Source organism: Macrobrachium rosenbergii, chromosome 41 (assembly GCF_040412425.1).
Source record: "Macrobrachium rosenbergii isolate ZJJX-2024 chromosome 41, ASM4041242v1, whole genome shotgun sequence".
Lineage (NCBI taxonomy): Eukaryota > Metazoa > Arthropoda > Malacostraca > Decapoda > Palaemonidae > Macrobrachium > Macrobrachium rosenbergii.
This window is the reverse complement of record NC_089781.1, coordinates 84,133,761-84,153,146: the sequence shown is the minus strand read 5'-3', so window position 1 is coordinate 84,153,146 and position 19,386 is coordinate 84,133,761. Positions and strand designations below refer to the sequence as shown.

General features: G+C 37.1%; 2 protein-coding genes across 2 annotated transcripts; one reads left to right on the top strand and one right to left on the bottom strand.

Annotated features, from left to right (window-relative positions):
* Positions 1 to 392: 392 nt before the first annotated feature.
* LOC136826942 (angiopoietin-4-like) lies at positions 393 to 9,462 on the top strand. The gene is made up of 6 exons (XM_067084533.1): positions 393 to 1,278; positions 1,864 to 1,962; positions 4,129 to 4,273; positions 5,105 to 5,207; positions 8,168 to 8,310; positions 9,037 to 9,462. The coding sequence occupies exons 1-6, from the start codon at positions 496 to 498 to the stop codon at positions 9,234 to 9,236; spliced, it is 1,473 nt and encodes a 490-aa protein (XP_066940634.1). The 5' UTR covers positions 393 to 495; the 3' UTR covers positions 9,237 to 9,462.
* Positions 9,463 to 14,434: 4,972 nt separating this feature from the next.
* On the bottom strand, positions 14,435 to 18,840 carry LOC136826940 (techylectin-5A-like). Its single transcript, XM_067084532.1, has 6 exons — positions 18,240 to 18,840; positions 17,511 to 17,609; positions 16,628 to 16,772; positions 16,210 to 16,312; positions 15,730 to 15,863; positions 14,435 to 14,897 (listed from the first exon to the last, which is right to left on the bottom strand). Exons 1-6 carry the CDS (start codon positions 18,798 to 18,800, stop codon positions 14,695 to 14,697), a joined length of 1,245 nt encoding a protein of 414 aa, XP_066940633.1. The 5' UTR covers positions 18,801 to 18,840; the 3' UTR covers positions 14,435 to 14,694.
* Positions 18,841 to 19,386: the final 546 nt, after the last annotated feature.

Below are 19,386 nucleotides of genomic sequence, written 5' to 3'. Positions count from 1 at the left end.
CAAAAATGTCGTCATTGTCATCATCATCATCATCGTTACTCTTATGTCTATTTCATCATAACCTCGTTAATTGAAATATACTAGCTTGTAAATAGGAAACAATATAACAAGTCCCCAACTGATACGAAAATGCATGTGGGCAACTTACCGTAAAAATAAAAAAAATGCGCCACAAAAATCCTACTTTTTTTGTCAGCTTGCATGAAGACTGGATTTGGCCCTTCAGGAAAATTTATTTTTGTTTGGCAATCTTTAATGATCTGCGAAAGTGTTCTTCAATTTATGTAAGATTTTATAAAAAAAATATTTAGCTTTCACGAATATTGCAAAAAAGCCAAAAGAAAAAACTCAAGCGCATTACATGGGGAACAGACTTCTAAATTCGGTGGCATAAGATGAACCTGCCTTGTCAAGGCCGAGCATACGACGAGGTCTCGGGGGCCGGGCCAGCGAGAGAGATACCAATACTAGTCTCTCAGTGTCCTCCCAGACGCGATGGAGTCCAGAGGGATGCACCTTACGCTTGTCCTCTTCCATGTTATCATTCCAGGCATCGTCGCCCAGAGACTTCCCGACATCACATACGAAACTTATGCCAGAACCCCCGACCCCTCCTACTACATAGGAGAGGCCGTGGCCAGTGAATTCGACCGCCACGTCCCCGCCCTCAGTGACAACCTTCGAAATGAGCTGAGCGGCATCAGGAACGACATCAACCGTCAGTTCGAGTCCCTGAAACATTACATGGACAACAAACTCGACAGGATGGAAAGGGACGCCCCCATCGAACCTCCTCCGGGTAGGTCACTCTCGGGAGGCGGTGCCAGCTCCAGCGGCGCCAGTGCGCCCAGTACCCCAGAGGCCATGATTCGCCATAACCTTGCCATGGCCGAACTGCGTCGCTTGGGCGCCGATCTGACGAAGGCCATGAACGAGGAGGTGAGCAAACTTCGCGACGAATTCCGCACTTCGCTCGACCTCCTCCGGGAGCAGGTAGACAACTCGACGCAAGGGATGACCTCTCGCCTGCAGGGGGAGTTCACCGTCAGGGCAGAGGAGAGCGTGAATATGCTCAAGAAGGTCTTCTTCTTGACGCGGACACAAATGGCGCTGATTCAGTCCCACCTGAACAACATCAGCAATTCCCTAAACATTCCCGAGCTCAGGAGCATCACAGACGTCGGGACTTCTAATAACATTCCTCTCACTACAACAACAGACGTAGTTACGACCACGGAACAAATTACGACGACCCAGGTGCCTACAACGACTGTAAAGGTATGGGTTAAAGTTCTGGTAAGACAGGGACCTCATTCCAACTGTGGCACAGAAGCCTGTTACGAGTAAATTCTAGCAAACTTTTGTAAACGTTAGAATAGTATAGAAAAATTGCCTTTTATTGAAGCAGATCATTTGAAGTTACCCTTCATTTTCATTTACTCGTGGGAATATCAAGAGTTTGTAGCCACTTCTAATTTTACATAGTATGGAAATGTTCTACTGTTTCTATATTGCTTTCAGTGTAATGCACACTGTCCGTATTTCGCTAATAGTTCAGAGTGCGTTACACAGCTATTTTCTTGTTTGTGTTACAAAGATTTTTTTTCGGCGCCCTAAGTATCTTGTCTTTCTTGACTCTGACAGGAGGCTAAATTTCATAATCATTTATTAATAAAACTCTGTCATTCGTTAAATGAAGACTAAGTTTATCTTAGATACGAATAACTTTTAGAACTTACGATGGTCAGGAACGGATGACACTTGAATAAACAAAAACAAAAAAAGTGTCAAAATATGCCACTTGAATAAACAATAAAAAAAGTGTCCTAATATTTAAACTCTGGATTTCTCGTTCTGTTTCAGGTCGAAGATTTACCAAAGGACTGTTATGAGGCGAAGAGTAAGGGCAAGAAGAAGTCGGGAGTGACGCTGATTAAACCAAGTAATGACGCAGAACCAAAGGTGAGAAGAATATCAGTGGGAATTAATTCGTAACTGTTGCGCGCGTTTATGAGAGAGGTTCAAGATACGCCAATATAAATGCGTTCCATTGGGGTTACTTTATATTTATATATATATATATATATATATATATATATATATATATATATATATATATATATATATATATATATATATATATCATCGCCCCTAACGCCACGTGATGCAGAGGGACTCTGTAAAATTCCCCTGCTAATGTCTGTCTAGCATTCCCCTTCCAAAAAATTTCCACACATCCCCATCTTCCAGCCTCATAATTCTCATCCAAGTAGGTCTGTGTCTTCCAAGTAATCTGACACTGACACCTATTCTCGCTAGAGGGGTTCGACGAACATGTCCAGACCATCTCGATTTCCCTTTGATATTCTTCTAAAGAGCTTTTATCCTCATATCGACATAACCTTTAGATCTAAATTTATTAACAAATTGTGATTTTCACACACACAAACATACGCACACACACTAATAGATATATATATATATATATATATATATATATATATATATATATATATATATATATATAAATATATATATACATATATATATATATATATATACCTGGAGAATAACTTACACCGATAAGCATTTATCAAATATAATTTCTCTTAGTCGTCAGTTATTCCCGAGGTATAGTGAATTTGATATTAAGCGATATTTATGGCTTAATATTTGTGAATATATACTCATACGTATATATATATATATATATACATATATACATATATGTAATATTCACATATATATATATATATATATATATATATATATATATATATATATATATATATATATATATATATATATATATATATACAGTATATATATATATATATATATATATATATATATATATATATATATATATATATATATATATATATATATATATATATATATATAAGATTATGTCGACACCGCAAAAAATTGACAATTACCGACCCATGTAACATATTGCTTCAATACACAGGTATCTTCATTCCGCATATTTTATATCGGATATATATAGAAATATATATATATATATATACAGTACACACACACACACACACACATATATATATATATATATATATATATATATATATATATATATATATATATATATATATTATAAGATGTCGACACCGCAAAAATTGACAACAATTACCGACCCATGTAACGTTGCATATTGCTTCAATACTCGAACCCAGGTATCTTCATTCCGCATATTTTATATCGGAGCAAGTACTGGGAGCGGCTTGCGCTCGTCTAGAAATGGTGTTACTTACCCGTAGACTGTCGTTGTTATACTGACAGAAATAAAGACGTTGATACACGCCATGGATGTTGAATGAGAATGAGGACACAATTCTGAATCTGCTGAGGTGAACTGTTTGCGTAATATCTGTGGCGTAAGAACACTTCAAAGGATGGGAAATGTGGAAAAACCGTTTGGTAAAAAGGTTAGCCTAGGTGAAAGAATGGAAATGTGTTACAATATGCTTTGGTGTAATACGCAAACTCTCTCTCTCTCTCTCTAACACACACACACACACACACACACACACACACACACACATATATATATATATATATATATATACACACACATACACATACACACACACATATATATATATATATATATATGTGTGTGTGTGTGTGTGTGTGTGTGTGTGTGTGTGTGTGTGTATTCATTAATACAGTCAAAACTGACTGTAATATACGATAGGATCCACAGAGAAACCCCGTCCATAGTGGCGTTACAGTCTCCAAGGACGATGGGTTAGGTAAGTCTATAATTCATGCATGATAAGGAGTAGGTGGAAAGGAACTTATAAATTTCTAACTTTGTATAGATGAACTGGGATTAAAGATACAGATGAAAGATGCATTGTATGATAGGGGGTTTGATGCGCTGCTGCTGACTAATCTGCTTAGGTCTATGAGCCGGCTAATGTTGCGGAGGTTTCCGGCACAGCTTAAGTATGAATGTGACCAGCAACGATTGTCATATTATTCTCTAGAGCCACCGTATATTAAAACACAGGGTTTAATGTAGTAATTACTTCATCTCAAGTTTTTATAGCGCACATATCTAAAGAAAATAAAAGGACTCATTCTTTCCCGACTTCCGAATCTTAGAACGTGTGGTGCGACCAGGAAACCGACGGAGGTGGTTGGACCGTGTTGCTGAGACGCCAGCCTCAGGAGGTCCAGCTAGACTTCAGGCAAGATTGGGGAACATACGTCGCAGGATTCGGTGACTCCGAGAAGGAGCATTGGGTTGGTAAGTCTTGCAAATGCATTTATGTTTCAGCGGAAGCGAGAAATGGACGAGAGACTGTATTTTGTTTTACACTTTGTGTATTAAAACTATCGAAGAAAAAGTATTTGAAACAGACTGAAAGACCTGGAATATACTTCGCCTACGTAAAAACTTACAAGCATATATATATATATATATATATATATATATATATATATATATAATATTATATATATATATATATAATGTATGTATATATATATATATGTCTGTGTGTGTGTATATACTGTATAATGTACGTGTAGGCGCATGCGTTCATGATATATATACTGCATATATATAATATATATATATATATATATATATATATATATATATATATATGTCTATGTATGTATGTGTATATATACATATATGTGCGCTTGTATATATATATATATATATATATATATATATATATATATATATATATATATATTATACACACAAGCGCACGTATATGTATATAAACACATATACATACATAGACACTTTGCGCACTCATAACTGAATTAAATTATTAGGCGTTATCTGACCCGGCAACTGTCAGGGTCGTCGATGCGGACACACTAAAACTAAGGCACACACAGACTCACACACACACACACACACACACACACACACATATATATATATATATATATATATATATATATATATATATATATATATATATATATATATATATGTGTGTGTGTGTGTGTATATATATATATATATATATATATATATATATATATATATATATATATATATATATATATATATATATATATATATATAATTGAAGAAAATCTTTTGTTTTGTTCGCAGGCCTAGAAATCATGCACCAGCTGACAAAGAAAGAAGCTTACAACCTCAGGGTCGATATGAGGTGGGACGACGAAGAGGCTACATCACTCTACGATTACTTCAGGTAAGGTAAACAACGAGAGCTTCTGAGCTCCAGTTATCACCCGGTAGCGTAACAGCCGCCTTTGTTTATCTGTCTCGTTCATTATCATTCAGTTCACTCAAGTAGTTTCTGACTGACAATCACAGAGAAAATACGTTAAGGTCGACTTCGACCTTGTTCCACACTGTTTCCGGCGTGTCTGGACTTTGCTGGACGCTAATTTCGTTCCATATTTGTCTCGGCCTTTGCTTGACTCATGCCGAGCCCGACCTAGCTTAACCTCGTTATTTACTAATCTTGTTCCATGCTGATGTCCGCCGATATTCGTCCCATATTTATTGGTTCTAAAAGTAATTGCCACATTGACTTATTTATATCATGTATCAGCGTCACAACAACAAAGCTCATCGACGCCAACAAAATCTTATTTGTTGTGTATATATCTATACATGTATATATAATATATATAGGTATATATATTATATTACAATCTATTTCATTTATATATATATATATATATACTACAATCAAGTTCATTTAAAGCTCATTACTTCGTCGTCAAAATTTTTTGGGATTCCTTTTGTTTAATAATTAACTTTACGGGAAATTCCCAAAATCCCCTTACAGTGTTCCACCCACCTTCATCTGCCTTCCGTTACACCAGTTCTGTCACACCAGCTAACCAACACTTAACCAAATTTCATCCTCCTCCTTTCTCGGAAAACTCCGATTTACTTGCACACTTTCTGCATCCTACCGCTCACTATTCTCTCAAAGTGACCAAAACGTTTAAAAGCTCACTGATCCATCCTTTCACCTACGCTAAATGGGTCATTTAGGCTGTAACTCCAAACTGGAAAACGGTCGAAATGGTTGTATATAATACTTTGATCCCCGAGGGGCTAGTAATAAACACGGCGTCCCAAGAAGCTTCCGCCATGTCTTACGGCCTAAACTTCATATGGCCAAGTTGTGACGGCTTAACAGGTTCACGGCCGAAAATAATACCGCTTAATCGTCCCGAACTGTGTTAAATTACCTGCTAGAATAGATCTTGACATTGATCACCTTTCAACGCTTACACTATGCTTGATAACCCCCAATCAACGAATTTCTACCCTTCTCATTCTGCAAGTTACAATGTCTCATCTCCAACACTTTTATCTGATGTTTGCTGAGAGGAAGTCCGATTCAAAAATCCATTCATGATTCTAAATTTTGCTTTCATAAACACTCGCTCTTCCAAACTTTTACAAATATCTTGCTACCCTCCTCGCTTCACACGTTCTGCGATACCTTCTTTCTTCCTACCGTCATCCCCAATAACCCGGTCAGCGTCTGGATTACTGACATTTCCCACTCCATAAAAATTCTTTCAAAAACACAAGTTCTATCTATTTTGTGGTTACTAAAATTTTTTATCTTCCGAAGTAAACAAGAGTTGGGATGTCAGATTCCCACTCAAGGAAAAATTGACAGTCACACCTCAGCAAATTATACTTAAAAGTCAAGGTCAGAACCTTGACCTTTGAATTAATGTATACTGTATATCATACAAAATACCACTTTTAAACAATGCTATGTCTATAACTGCGGCAAAATATAAAGGAATTCATATCTTACAAGATACGCAATTTATACAAGCGAATATAAAAGAAATAAAGCCCTATAAATGACCTCCATAAACAATCGTTTACAAAATCCTTCGTAAAGTTACAATTAAGCAAGTTAGGCACCCCAATAGTAGTGATAATAATTTTATATCCTATTGCAGATTCTACGAACAGGCAAGCCTTCCAAAGCAATTACCTTAACTTATTACTAATCGATTTGTTACATAATACCAAACTTTCAAGGTGTGATCTTATCATGCACAGAATTTGCCACCTGTCCTTTAATTAAAGCTAGTCATATCGCATTACTTACATTCGTGGTTATAAGATTGTTTTATGGTACCCTAATAACTGGCACTATTACGTATCCCAAAAACAACTACGCGTTTCAATTATACTACAAATGTTTCAGGGTCTAAAGAGCGAAAATGTAAGCCAGTTGTACGTTACCAGTGATATGACTGAAGTTTGGACTTTTGAAATTTGTCACTGCACGAAGCCGCTGTAGATTCATCATCGTAATCAATGCAACTTTTAAAAGACCAGATAATTTTGCGGTGTCAAGAACGACCTAGTTACTGGGTCTGAGCCCAAATCTCTCGTAACAGACGACACAGCAACTAAAAAATTCACAACTATTCAACACAATACCTTAGACAGCCCTTGATCGAACCAGGCCGATGGTAGCGCAAGTAAACATGAAGCGGAAATATCAAGAACTATTGCTGGATTTGGTGTATTTAGCAACTGGCAGTAGTAGTGTTAATAGCTCCCTTTTCGTTCTAATAAATTTATGACCCTGCTACAGGAACTGCTTAAATTCTATCTTATAGTCTGTTTCGTTTCTTGAAGACAATACTACATCACAATTTTCACTGTTTCAGTATAAACATACCATAATACGATGAGAATAAAATTAGTGAAAGCGATGGAATATGATGCCGTCAGTTCAGTTCTTCCGTACTTATATTGAGGTGCGCATAGTATTTTTTCAGCAGTCGTTGGCTTCATACTAAATAAATTCAAATTTCATTCTAACGGCAATATGCAAGAAATATAATCCGAAACCATGAAATGATAGCAAGATTATTCCTACAGTCTTACCTTTGAATAAAAAAACGTATGGTAATATATATATATATATATATATATATATATATATATATATATATATATATATATATATATATATATATATATATATATATATATATATATATATATATAAATTATATATATAAATGTGTGTGAGACAGTTTTCATTGAGAACCTATAAGGAAAACTTTAATTGAAGTGAAAAAGGGGAGATTTTTAGAAGTTTCAGTTTTCTATCAATGAATACCAGATTAATCGTCAAAAATCTTTCAGTGTTGGACCTCAACGCTATGGGTCTCGAGGGTATGAACTGCAAGTGGGCGGGTACAACGATTCCAGCACTGGAGGCGATGCCATGGAGTACCACAATGGCATGGACTTCAGTACTTACGATGAGGACAACGACGGGGCATCAGGTGAGATCACTGAACATAAGTAAACAACTGAATAAATTAGATCAAGTTAAGATACACGTTTTTGACGTGGGTTTAATTTTTTTAATGTTTTACGAAATTTGAATTTTAGATGAATTTTGTAAAAATCTTTATCCTCATTTCCTCACACTTTTTTATTCACAATTGCAAAGATAAAATCATGGTAAGATATCATTTAAGATAATGATCTTTTAAAACGCTCCTTTGTTAGATTCTTATATATATATATATATATATATATATATATATATATATATATATATATATATATATATATAATTTATATATAGTTGTATTCTTCTCAATCACGAAGATAAAATATCTCGATGTACTGCACAATGAAAACGAAGGAGAAACCAGAGGAAAAAAAGAGATAGAGTTCTTAATTTGTCCCGACAGCTTCGCCTCTCATCAGACCTCTTCCGGGGAACTTTATTGACTAAGTTTAAGAAAACCGATTACCCAATAAAGTCTCCCTGAAGAGGCCTGATGGAAGGCGAAACTGTCGGGACAAATTAAGAACTCTATTTCTTTTTTCCTCTGATTTCACCTTCTTTTTCATTGTGGAGTAAATCGATATATTATATATATATATATGTGTGTGTGTGTGTGTGTATGTGTGTGTGTTTGGACCCCAGATATGCGCATGTTCCTTTATTGTTCCAAGCATAATCGTAACGAAATCTCCCATTTTCCCTAATCCACCAGGGGGAAGCTGCGCCGAATGGTCGGGAGGCGGCGGCTGGTGGTACAACTACTGCTACTTCAGCAACCCCACAGGGATCTACGTTCCCTCCGACCTGCCCCCCAACACCAAGGCGGACCACTTCTTGGAATGGCGCAAGTGGCAGGGGTATTACACTTACCTGTCTCACCTGGTGATGATGATCAGGCCGCCGACGGCTTGAGGAGTACGCCGAAGACTGCACCGTCATAAATGATCGTTTAAGGGATTGGGCTGTTGTGTATTCCTCTTATTTCCTTCATTCTGTTCGACATTCATTGGTGGTTAACTTAAATTGCTGAGGAGGATTACTGTGAAATGTGCATCTTTCGGTTTTCAATGGGAACAAATATGTTTTTTTTTGTTATGTATCAAGAGATTAATAAATAATCAATGGGATTTTCGAGTTATGTCGTTGGTTTGACTAAATCCTTCATTATCGTATTTTTCGTGAATAGAACTAGAATCATAACTTACAGCAACAAACAGATTCACAAACAGAACTAGAATCATAACTTAAGGGCAACAAACAGATTCACAAACAGAACTAGAATCATAACTTAGGGCAACAAACAGATTCAAAAATAGAACTAGAATCATAACTTAAGGGCAACAAACAGATTCAAAAACAGAACTAGAATCATAACTTTCAGCAACAAACAGATTCAAAAACAGAACTAGAATCATAACTTAGAGCAACAAACAGATTCACAAACAGAACTAGAATCATAACCTAAGGGCAACAAACAGATTCAAAAACAGAACTAGAATCATAACTTAAAGCAAAAAACAGATTCACAAACAGAACTAGAATCTTAATTTAAAGGCAACAAACAGATTCACAAACAGAACTAGAATCATAACTTTCAGCAACAAACAGATTCACAAACAGAACTAGAATCTTAATTTAAAGGCAACAAACAGATTCACAAACAGAACTAGAATCATAACTTAGAGCAACAAACAGATTCACAAACAGAACTAGATCATAACTTAAGGGCAACAAACAGTTTCACAAACAGAACTAGAATCATAACTTAATGGCAACAAACAGATTCACAAACAGAACTAGAATCATAACTTAGAGCAACAAGCAGATTCACAAACAGAACTAGAATCATAATTTAAGGGCAACAAACAGATTCACAAACGGAACTAGAATCATTACTTAGAGCAACCAACAGATTCACAAACAGAACTAGAATCATAACTGAAGGGCAACAAACAGATTCACAAACAGAACTAGAATCATAACTGAAGGGCAACAGCTTACAGTAGGAAATATTTTCCAAAAGACCAGTCTTCCCTTATTTGCCGTGCAAGCAGAAGCACCAGTGTCCTAAACAATATTTTCCTTGAATCGTGCTACCTGTAAGGTATACGTATGTAGTCTACTAGCCTTACAGGTTTGCTAACAATGACCTTTTGGTCTTGTATGGTAAAACGGTTGACCTCTGGTACGATATTTATATTCCTTCGCTTATTTCGTATTCAGCCCGACCGATACACCACCCTGCGAGTCTAGGTTTTCTTCAAGAGAGCACTGTAGTGTCAGCAGGGATGATATCCCTTCCCGGGGTAATAAAGCTCGTACCTTCTCGTTCTCAAATGATTATACTGTTTTCTTCAAGAGAGCATTAAAATTAATAATTTCAACCGTTGTTAGTACAGGAATTTGTAATTACTCGACTCCATTGTCAGCAAGGTGGATCTCCCTTCCCGGGGCGATAAAGCTTGTATCGCCCAAGTACCTTTGCGTTCTCAAATGATTACAGTGTACATGAGTTAACAACTTATTCGTTGTAGCATGACTCGTTAAGATAACTCGGGCAAACTATGTCTGTACATCTATCTACTTTTTTTTTCTACGCGTCGAGAGAATGGGATCATTCTTGCAAAGAGTGGAAAATCTATTAATGCAGCACTTGGAGTCTCGATGACGACATGATGATTTGTGTAAATCTTTCCAGACCTGCCCATGCAAAATGTTTTCTGGTATCATTGGTGCCACATTACTAAAGGAGTCACAAAACCACCTGATGCTTTTTCGCCAGATTTTAGCAACGAAATATATGCGGCGGACACGATACTATCCATAATGATTGGCCAAGAGGATTCCCAAGGCCACGAGGACTGAAAAGCCTCGGGCTATGAATTCCTTCTTACTTTATAAACACGATCTCTGGCTCAGGGTTGTAATGCAAGATGTTTGTTGCTAATGCCAGCAGTGTTCGTAATTCTTTTCTTGTTTTCTGCTATCGATTCTAATGATACTTGATGCATCACAGACCTGTTTTCAAAATTAGATTTGCAACAGTAGAAACGAAAAACTCTTCTTTCCTTACAATGGTCGTTTAATATGACCTATGGCATTTTGCGTTTATAGTGGCATTTGCAGTACAAGCAAGACTTCATTACTCTGTAAACTATAATCGTCCCACAATAAACCATCTAATAAAACTGGAAAATCACGATAGCTGACGTGGTGGTGGTGATTACAGTCTTAACTTTGGGTCACACCACAAATGCGGCTATGAGACGGTGGCCGGGAAGCCTCTTCACAAAATAAGGAAAAACATGCTGTTTCACCCTCCATGTCAATTTGCATCATCATCCTCCGATAACAACGACGCGTTGGGAGGATGAACCACACTCTTTTAGAAGCATTTTCGGCGAGGGCGTTCTTCTCGGATGTCCTTCAAAAATCATCTTCTACCAGGGGTGTCATCAGATTGTTACCCATTGTTGTTGTTGCTACACTTCTTTTACCGGTGATGTTTTTGTTGTTGTGAGACTGAGGTGGGCTCTTGCAATCATGTTTTCTTTGTTTTAAGAGATTCAGTAAAAGGCTGGGTCTCAGAGAGACAAATGATTTGCAGTAATTTTTTATTTCACGTGGATATTCTAATGGGCGATTAGTGATGACTGTTTCGAAGTGCAACAAATGGGATTTTAGATAGGCAATAGAGCACTTTAATAAGCTCAGTTGAAATTAATCGGCAGTTCAAATTTTTGTGTCAGGTGTGAATACTGTTTGGTGTTCGTATCAAAACAAATTTTATGGCAGTGTTACTGAATCAAGTAGTAAAGATAGTGACAGTATGATGATGATTAGGGTAAGAATCCTACAAAATGTACAATACGAATATATGGAGCAATATTATGATGCTGCATAGTGTACAATGCGTTCTGAAGCTGAAAAGGAAATTGCCTGCATATTTTTACTTTGCAGCCGCAGGGCATAATTTTTGTAGACGATGCCGAAAGAAATGACACAGCTTACCAAGACGGCTTGTCAGCAAGGATACCAAAGATGCCACATCACTTCACCTCCGACAAGAAAACAGTCCTAAATGTCCGCCGGATGGGCTTCCAAGGCCAGAGACGACACGGGAACCTCAGGGCATTAAAACTCAAGTTACTTGGTCACTCGAAGCAAAGAAAAATCATCCTTAAGAAGTACATCCTAGGCTGGGTTACCATAAGTCACATATTCGCGAAGAAAATCATCCTTAGCAGGTACACCGGAAGTCAAGTGCCTAATTCACAAATTTGCACATCCTCCTTGGCGTCAATTGACCAACGCAATGTGAATGGGTCAAGGACTTTAGCCATGATACCAAATAATAATGGTAATCTTCCTTTCCATAGCAAAACCTTACGATGACGCGACGGAATCCACCGTAGTTTGTTTTAGTTCATGAGCGTGTATTGTAAACTCTCTATATATTGTATCTGTGCTCACACAGATATGAGGAGGTAGTTATAAACGAATATTTTCGAATCGCATTCTCCTGTAATAAACATTTGTCCAAAGAATGCGAGAGAATGGAAGAGACAAAGAATTGGTTTTGATCGTTAAAACTGAAGTATTAAAACTATTGAATACTTGTACCAATTTGTTCATGTGGAATAGCAACAACTACAATGTTTCTATAATTAATCTTGAAAACCAAAAGTATACCTTAGTTTAACCAGACCACTGAGCCGATTAACAGCTCTCCTAGGGCTGGCCCGAAGGATTAGATTTACTTTACGTGGCTAAGAACCAATTGGTTACCTAGCAACGGGACCTACAGCTTATTGTTGAATCCGAAACACATTATACCGAGAAATGAATTTCTATCACCAGAAATAAATTCCTCTTATTCTTCATTGGCCGGTCGGAGATTCGAACTCGCGGCCAGCAGAGTGGTAGCTGAGAACGGAACCCACTCTCCCAACGAGGAACTATTGAAAACCAAAATCATAGTATAAAGTTCATAGATCAATAACGATGGTAACAATAATTAGATGTCTGAATGAAAAGTCTCATACGACAAAATCTTCACTTGTGAGCATATATTGATGAAAAGTAAGCAGTAACAGGTAATAGAACAATTTTTCAAATGATAATTATCGGTAAGAATTAAAATCTGACCTGAAGGAGATTTATTCTTTTTTCATTGTTAGCCTATAAAATATTATCATGACCACTGAAGCTGCTGTAAATATTTCTTTGAAAGTTACGGTTACCGATAAATGCTGAAAACCTACGTCTATGATACATAAATTTTCATAATTAATGTGAATTGAAGTAATTTTATGACCGTTGGGGAACACATCAAGAAGACTATTTTTCATCACTCTTTTCTTATGGTCGTGGATTAGCCAGACTTCTCCTTACTTTATAGTACTTAACAGAAGTTCACATGGGTAGTTCTCATCTGAAGGCAGGGTATGGTCATGAATGATATAGCACAATCTACAGTGGTAAGAGAGAGTAGGCAACCCTATCTGATATTTCTATTGTGAGTTTGGCATCCATTTCCATCCCGCCTTCTCGACCCAAAACTTATTAGGCGAATTGTCCCATCATGCAGAGACTATGAGCAGTGACAATGTCGCCCTACAATAAGAGTGTAGTTTCGATTTTCTGTTAGATATCAGAAACACTACTGCAACACGTCTCTCTTTAAGGTTGAAGCTTTCTGTCGCAAGATTCAAATCCAGATCCGTATCACAACCTGCCGGAGTAATCTCTGGGCCATCCTGACTCTATCCTCAAATTGTGTAAAATCTAGTGGTGTTTCTATCTCTCTCTGTTTACTATCAAACGAAAACAAACGAGTCAGATTGGACAGAAATTACTTGGGCTTGGTCTTATCTTACGGCCAGCCTAAGCAGAAAACTTCAAGACAATCAGCAAATAGTTGTTTATACCCAGCAATTCTGCTTGCGTGTAACAAACAGACAAATAAGCAAATAGCGATATTTAATATTTCTCTAATCAGAATAACCTGATCTGCTAAACAATGTCAGCTGCCTGTCTCGTCTCTTAAGCAGCATTTATCCGTTTCATGATGGTTTCTATAGGATATGTAACAAAAGAAACAACGCAAATTGTATCAATTATTCCGTCAATGGACTGTTTTATTTCTAGTGGCAACAACTTAAAGTACATCAAAACATTTGTCATAAAAATAACAGATAATTTCACCCTTCACTGTCATCAGAGTACAAAATCCGATTCTACAAAACATCATAGAAATTACCCTGTCAACATTAGCTAAAAGTTATCGCCAAACAGATGTTATTAACGGCTAACTAACTTGCACCCTAACACGAAAACCAAGCGAACTACTTGTAAACATTTGAAAGCGCTAAATTGTTGTCACTTCGTGGGGTCTGATCATCATGACGAAATGAGAGAGGTAGTTGTAGTGTCCTTTCCACCTTCGCCACTCCATGTATTGGTCTGACTCCTCGGTGTTATTAGGCAGGGAGTAAAGGGCAGTTGGGTTGGCGAAGTAGCAGAAGTCGTACCACCACCCGCCCCCTCCGGACCAATTGGCGCAGTTTCCTCCTGTCGAGAGAGAAGATACAAAGCTGTAAGTAATGAATTTAAACCGTTATAACTATTATTTGTAGTGGTACTGTTAATGTGAGCACCATCATTTGGAACAATTCGCCAAGGATGTTAACATGCCAAGCAAGTTCTCTCAGAGTTAACCGACTGATTGAGGTATTTTGTAGACTCACGTCATACTGCCATGAATATCGACTCCCGAGCTTACGGAGAATCTATCCAAGGTCTAGACCGTGAATCTATCCCCCGTCAGAATGAAGACAGTGGCGTAACTAACGTTAGTGGCATCCTGGGCGGAATCTGAAAGTGCCGCCCAACTCCCGAGCTAAAAAGTACGAAAGTGGTGAAAATTAAGCGCACATTTAAGCTTTAACATCTCAATCACTTATTCAACCAGGGTTGCCGTTGTCAAAAATCGCTTACTGTCCAACAGCAGAGTCGATAAATCGCTGTTCAGTGTTCCGATCAGACGAAATATGCTAGAAACCTAGAATTATGCCAGACCAGACCTGCTCAAAGATGCCAGAAGGTTGCCCCCATGGACGGTGTCTGCCGGGGAGGACCGTCCCCATTAGTTACGCCACTGAATGAAGGATTACCTGTTGCTATAAACTTTCAATTCTTTGAAGGGACGTGAGTGAGCAATGGTGTCAACATTCAAAGGAAAGTGAGTGAATTATTACATAAAGCTTTCACACTTTTTAAGACGAGAGCTATTGTTTCGAAGTTCTCCTTTCCTAGAAAGAACCAGGGAAATTAGTTTTGTTTCGCAGCTAGTTTAGAAGTCGCAGCTACTAAAGAAGTCATTTAGGATAAGTGGTTCCTTTACCTGAGGCTCCGTCATTGTCGTCGTCATAGGTAGTGAATTTTTGACCGTTGTGGTACTCCATTGCGTCGCCGGCTGTGCTTGATTCGTCGTAGTCTTCAACCTTTAGGCGGTATTTCTTCCAGGAGGAGGCTACCCTGGAATTGTACGATTAACAGTGTTATGAAATCTAATAGCTGTTATAGGAATTAAAAAAAAAGTTTGGTTGCTTTAGTCCGATTTTTGATTGTGAAACGTGTTTTCTAATTTTTTGTATTTACAGTATTTGTTATAATATATATATATATATATATATATATATATATATATATATATATATATATATATATATATATATATTACACACACAAAGGGTACAGGGTGGAAAAGCTTTTGTAGTAGTCCTGTTGATGCTTGCCGTAATTTTGTAGCGCCTCTCTCTCTCTCTCTCTCTCTCTCTCTCTCTCTCTCATAAAGAAACATTCAGTGTTCTAAAGTCCTTACCTGAAAGTGTCGTAGAGAGCGAATGCCCTGTCCCCTTGCGATGCCATCTCGATCCGAAGTTTGTAGGGCTGACGTTTCGTCAGTACGTGGAGAGTCTTTAAACCTGATGATGGAGATTGACAAGAGAAAACTTAGGAATGTAAAAGATTATTGACATCTGTGTATTCCTCGAAAAGTTTTGAAAAGGGAATGTCATAGGAATATCCAAAGTGATTTGCAAAATCTATTACACCTATATCAACAAATATACAGAAGCCATAATTCTTAAAACATCCGAAAGTAATCAGTCTGAAAGTGCTCAAACGCCCGGGGTTTTTAAATTTAAGAATATCGAACGAAAAAGTAAGTTAAATAGATATCAATCAACTCTTTGCTGAAGTCATTAGTATTTATGAAAAACATAAAACGAGCAAATTACCAATCCAGTATTCCCCGTCAGCGCCACCAAAACCATCCTCATACGATTCCCAGTTCCTCCGGAAGTCCAGCTGAGCCGCTGAGGGCTGACGACGCATGATGACGGTCCAGCCTCCGCCATCGGTCTCCTGGTCGCACCAAGCATTCTGGGTAAAAGACGAGTTTTATTGGTTAAGGCTATGTGACGCGAAATTGCCTTTAGGTTCTTGTGACAGAACTAAAGTAGCCAGAATAACGCGCGCTGCCTTCATTTTGCTTCGGATATTGGCCACTTGGAACGAAATTTGGCGGCAAAAGATGCCGATAGAGGCCAGTACTCGCACCCGCGTGTAGACGTGCTCGCGTGATAACCTTTTTAATGACTATTTAAAACTGTTTACTGAAAAGTTCCCGAGCCCTATCAATGATCACTGACATATCGGTTAGTGGTGAACGTAATGAATAGTTTGCGCTGATTAGCATAACCACAGGGGTAATTTATATCGGTAATATTATTATCATTTCAGTTTATTTAAATTAGATTATTAATAAGGAAAGTGTCAATCCAAAAGTCAGTTCTATAGAGCGCTTTCTTGTTCACTGAGAAATTAGAGCTGTGGAATATTTAGATATACTATTTGTTAATATATGGTACGAGTCACGACCTGTTTATATGTATGTATATATATATATATATGTGGGTGTGTGTGTATGTGTATATATATATTATATATATATATATATATATATATATATATATATATATATATATATATATATATATATATATATAGATAGAGAGAGAGAGAGAGAGAGAGAGAGAGAGAGAGAGAGAGAGAGAGAGATTTGAAACTTCCCACGTAAACCTTTTTCAGTTTAAGAAAAAAACCACGCTGGTGACTAACCTTTCCAGTTCGATCATGGCGATCAGGTCTTATGGAAGTAACTCCTGAGGAAAAGTATCCTTTGTAGAAAGCATCGGCGCAGTCCCTAGGCGAGTTATCCTGTCAAGAAAATAAATTAGCTTCCAGGCACTTCTTAGATTATATTTAACTAAATACTAAACGTTTTGGTTTTGTTACCACAGCTCTACTAAGGGGTACAAACTTATAAAACAAATATATATATATATATATATATATATATATATATATACATATATATATATATATATATATATATATATATATATATATATATATATATATACAGTATATATATATATATATATATATATATATATATATATATATATATATATATGTATATATATATATATATATATATATATATATATATATATATATATATATATATATATATATATATATATATATATATATATATATATATATATATATATATATATATATATATATATATATATATATATATATATACTGTATATATATACATATATATATATATATATATATATATATATATATATATATATATACATATATATATATGCTAGAATTGAGCAGTGTGCATAACCCTTTAGAGAAGAATAGCGTGTTAATGCATTAGGTATATTAAAAGTTATAAACATTTATTAAAGACGATTTTAAATAACTCGTTGGTAGCAGATACCTGTTAGCAGTATGACTAAGCTATCAAAGAATGGGTTTTACCTTAATTGTAGTTATCGTAGTATTTGAATCCGTAGCGTTTTCGGTAAGCGTGGCCTGTATAAACGAAAAGTTCCCCAGCTGAACCTTGATGTCGTCGATCTGCTCAGGGGTGAGAGTGAAAATCCTGTCCATTATTTGCATGCTCTCTTGGATCCGCTTCATGAACTGACACTGGAGGTTGATGGCCGTGTTCCTGGTAGCGTTCTCTATCTGAGTCTGGAAATCGTCGAGGGCGGGAAGCACTTCGCCGTTGAAATCGCCAGTTTTGTTTTCCAGTGCCTTGTTCAGGTCACCTGTCAGACTGTACAGACCGGAGAGGCTGGAACGTATCTGTCCGACCAGTTGGTTAGACAGATCTACGTCGCCGCCACCCGACCCTTCCTCCGGGTTCGTTTCATCTTCGTCGTCGAAGAACCGCGGTTCGGTTTTCAGACCCAGACGGACCCTCTCTTCCGTCTCGCGGATGGTGTACGTCAAGGGGCTCGGCGACCCAAGAGTCCTCCCTCTCTGGGCGACGACCAGAAGCAACGAGAGCGCCAGGAAGCTGCAGCTGAGATTCATGCTGGCTAGACAAGAACTGCGACCGCGGACCGCGCCGAAGCTGAGACGGTCTTGCGCCCAACTTTCGAGTGGTTGACCTTGGCAATGAATTTGAAAACCTCGCTACACAGCGCACGGCGACAGGTGATTACGTCACTTTTAGTAGGGGCTGAAATAATTCTCACTTTTTTTCGACTATAGAGGTGCAATGATGTCATATTGGCTCAAGGTCTATAGATTAAAGAGGTCTTCTCAGGCCACCGTAGTGCGCAGGTAGCCGGATGGTGGGAGTTGTGGTGGGTCAGAGCGGTGACGTCACTCAGACCATGCCGTGCCTGAGTAAGCTGTGGAACTTCCATAAGAAAATAAAGGAACTATTCTTTCTGCTTTGTTTTTTTTCATCTTTTTAGAGATTTATATTTTATTCCTTTAGGAAAAAATGAAGTAAGATAACAAATACATAACTTTATTATCGAGGGACATTAAAACAACCAAACATATATTTGATGATGTAAATAACTGAAATTTGTTGAGCATTAGACAGTTTAAATTTACAAAATAAATAATGATATATACAAAGTATATGCTTCAATTATGTTCTATATCA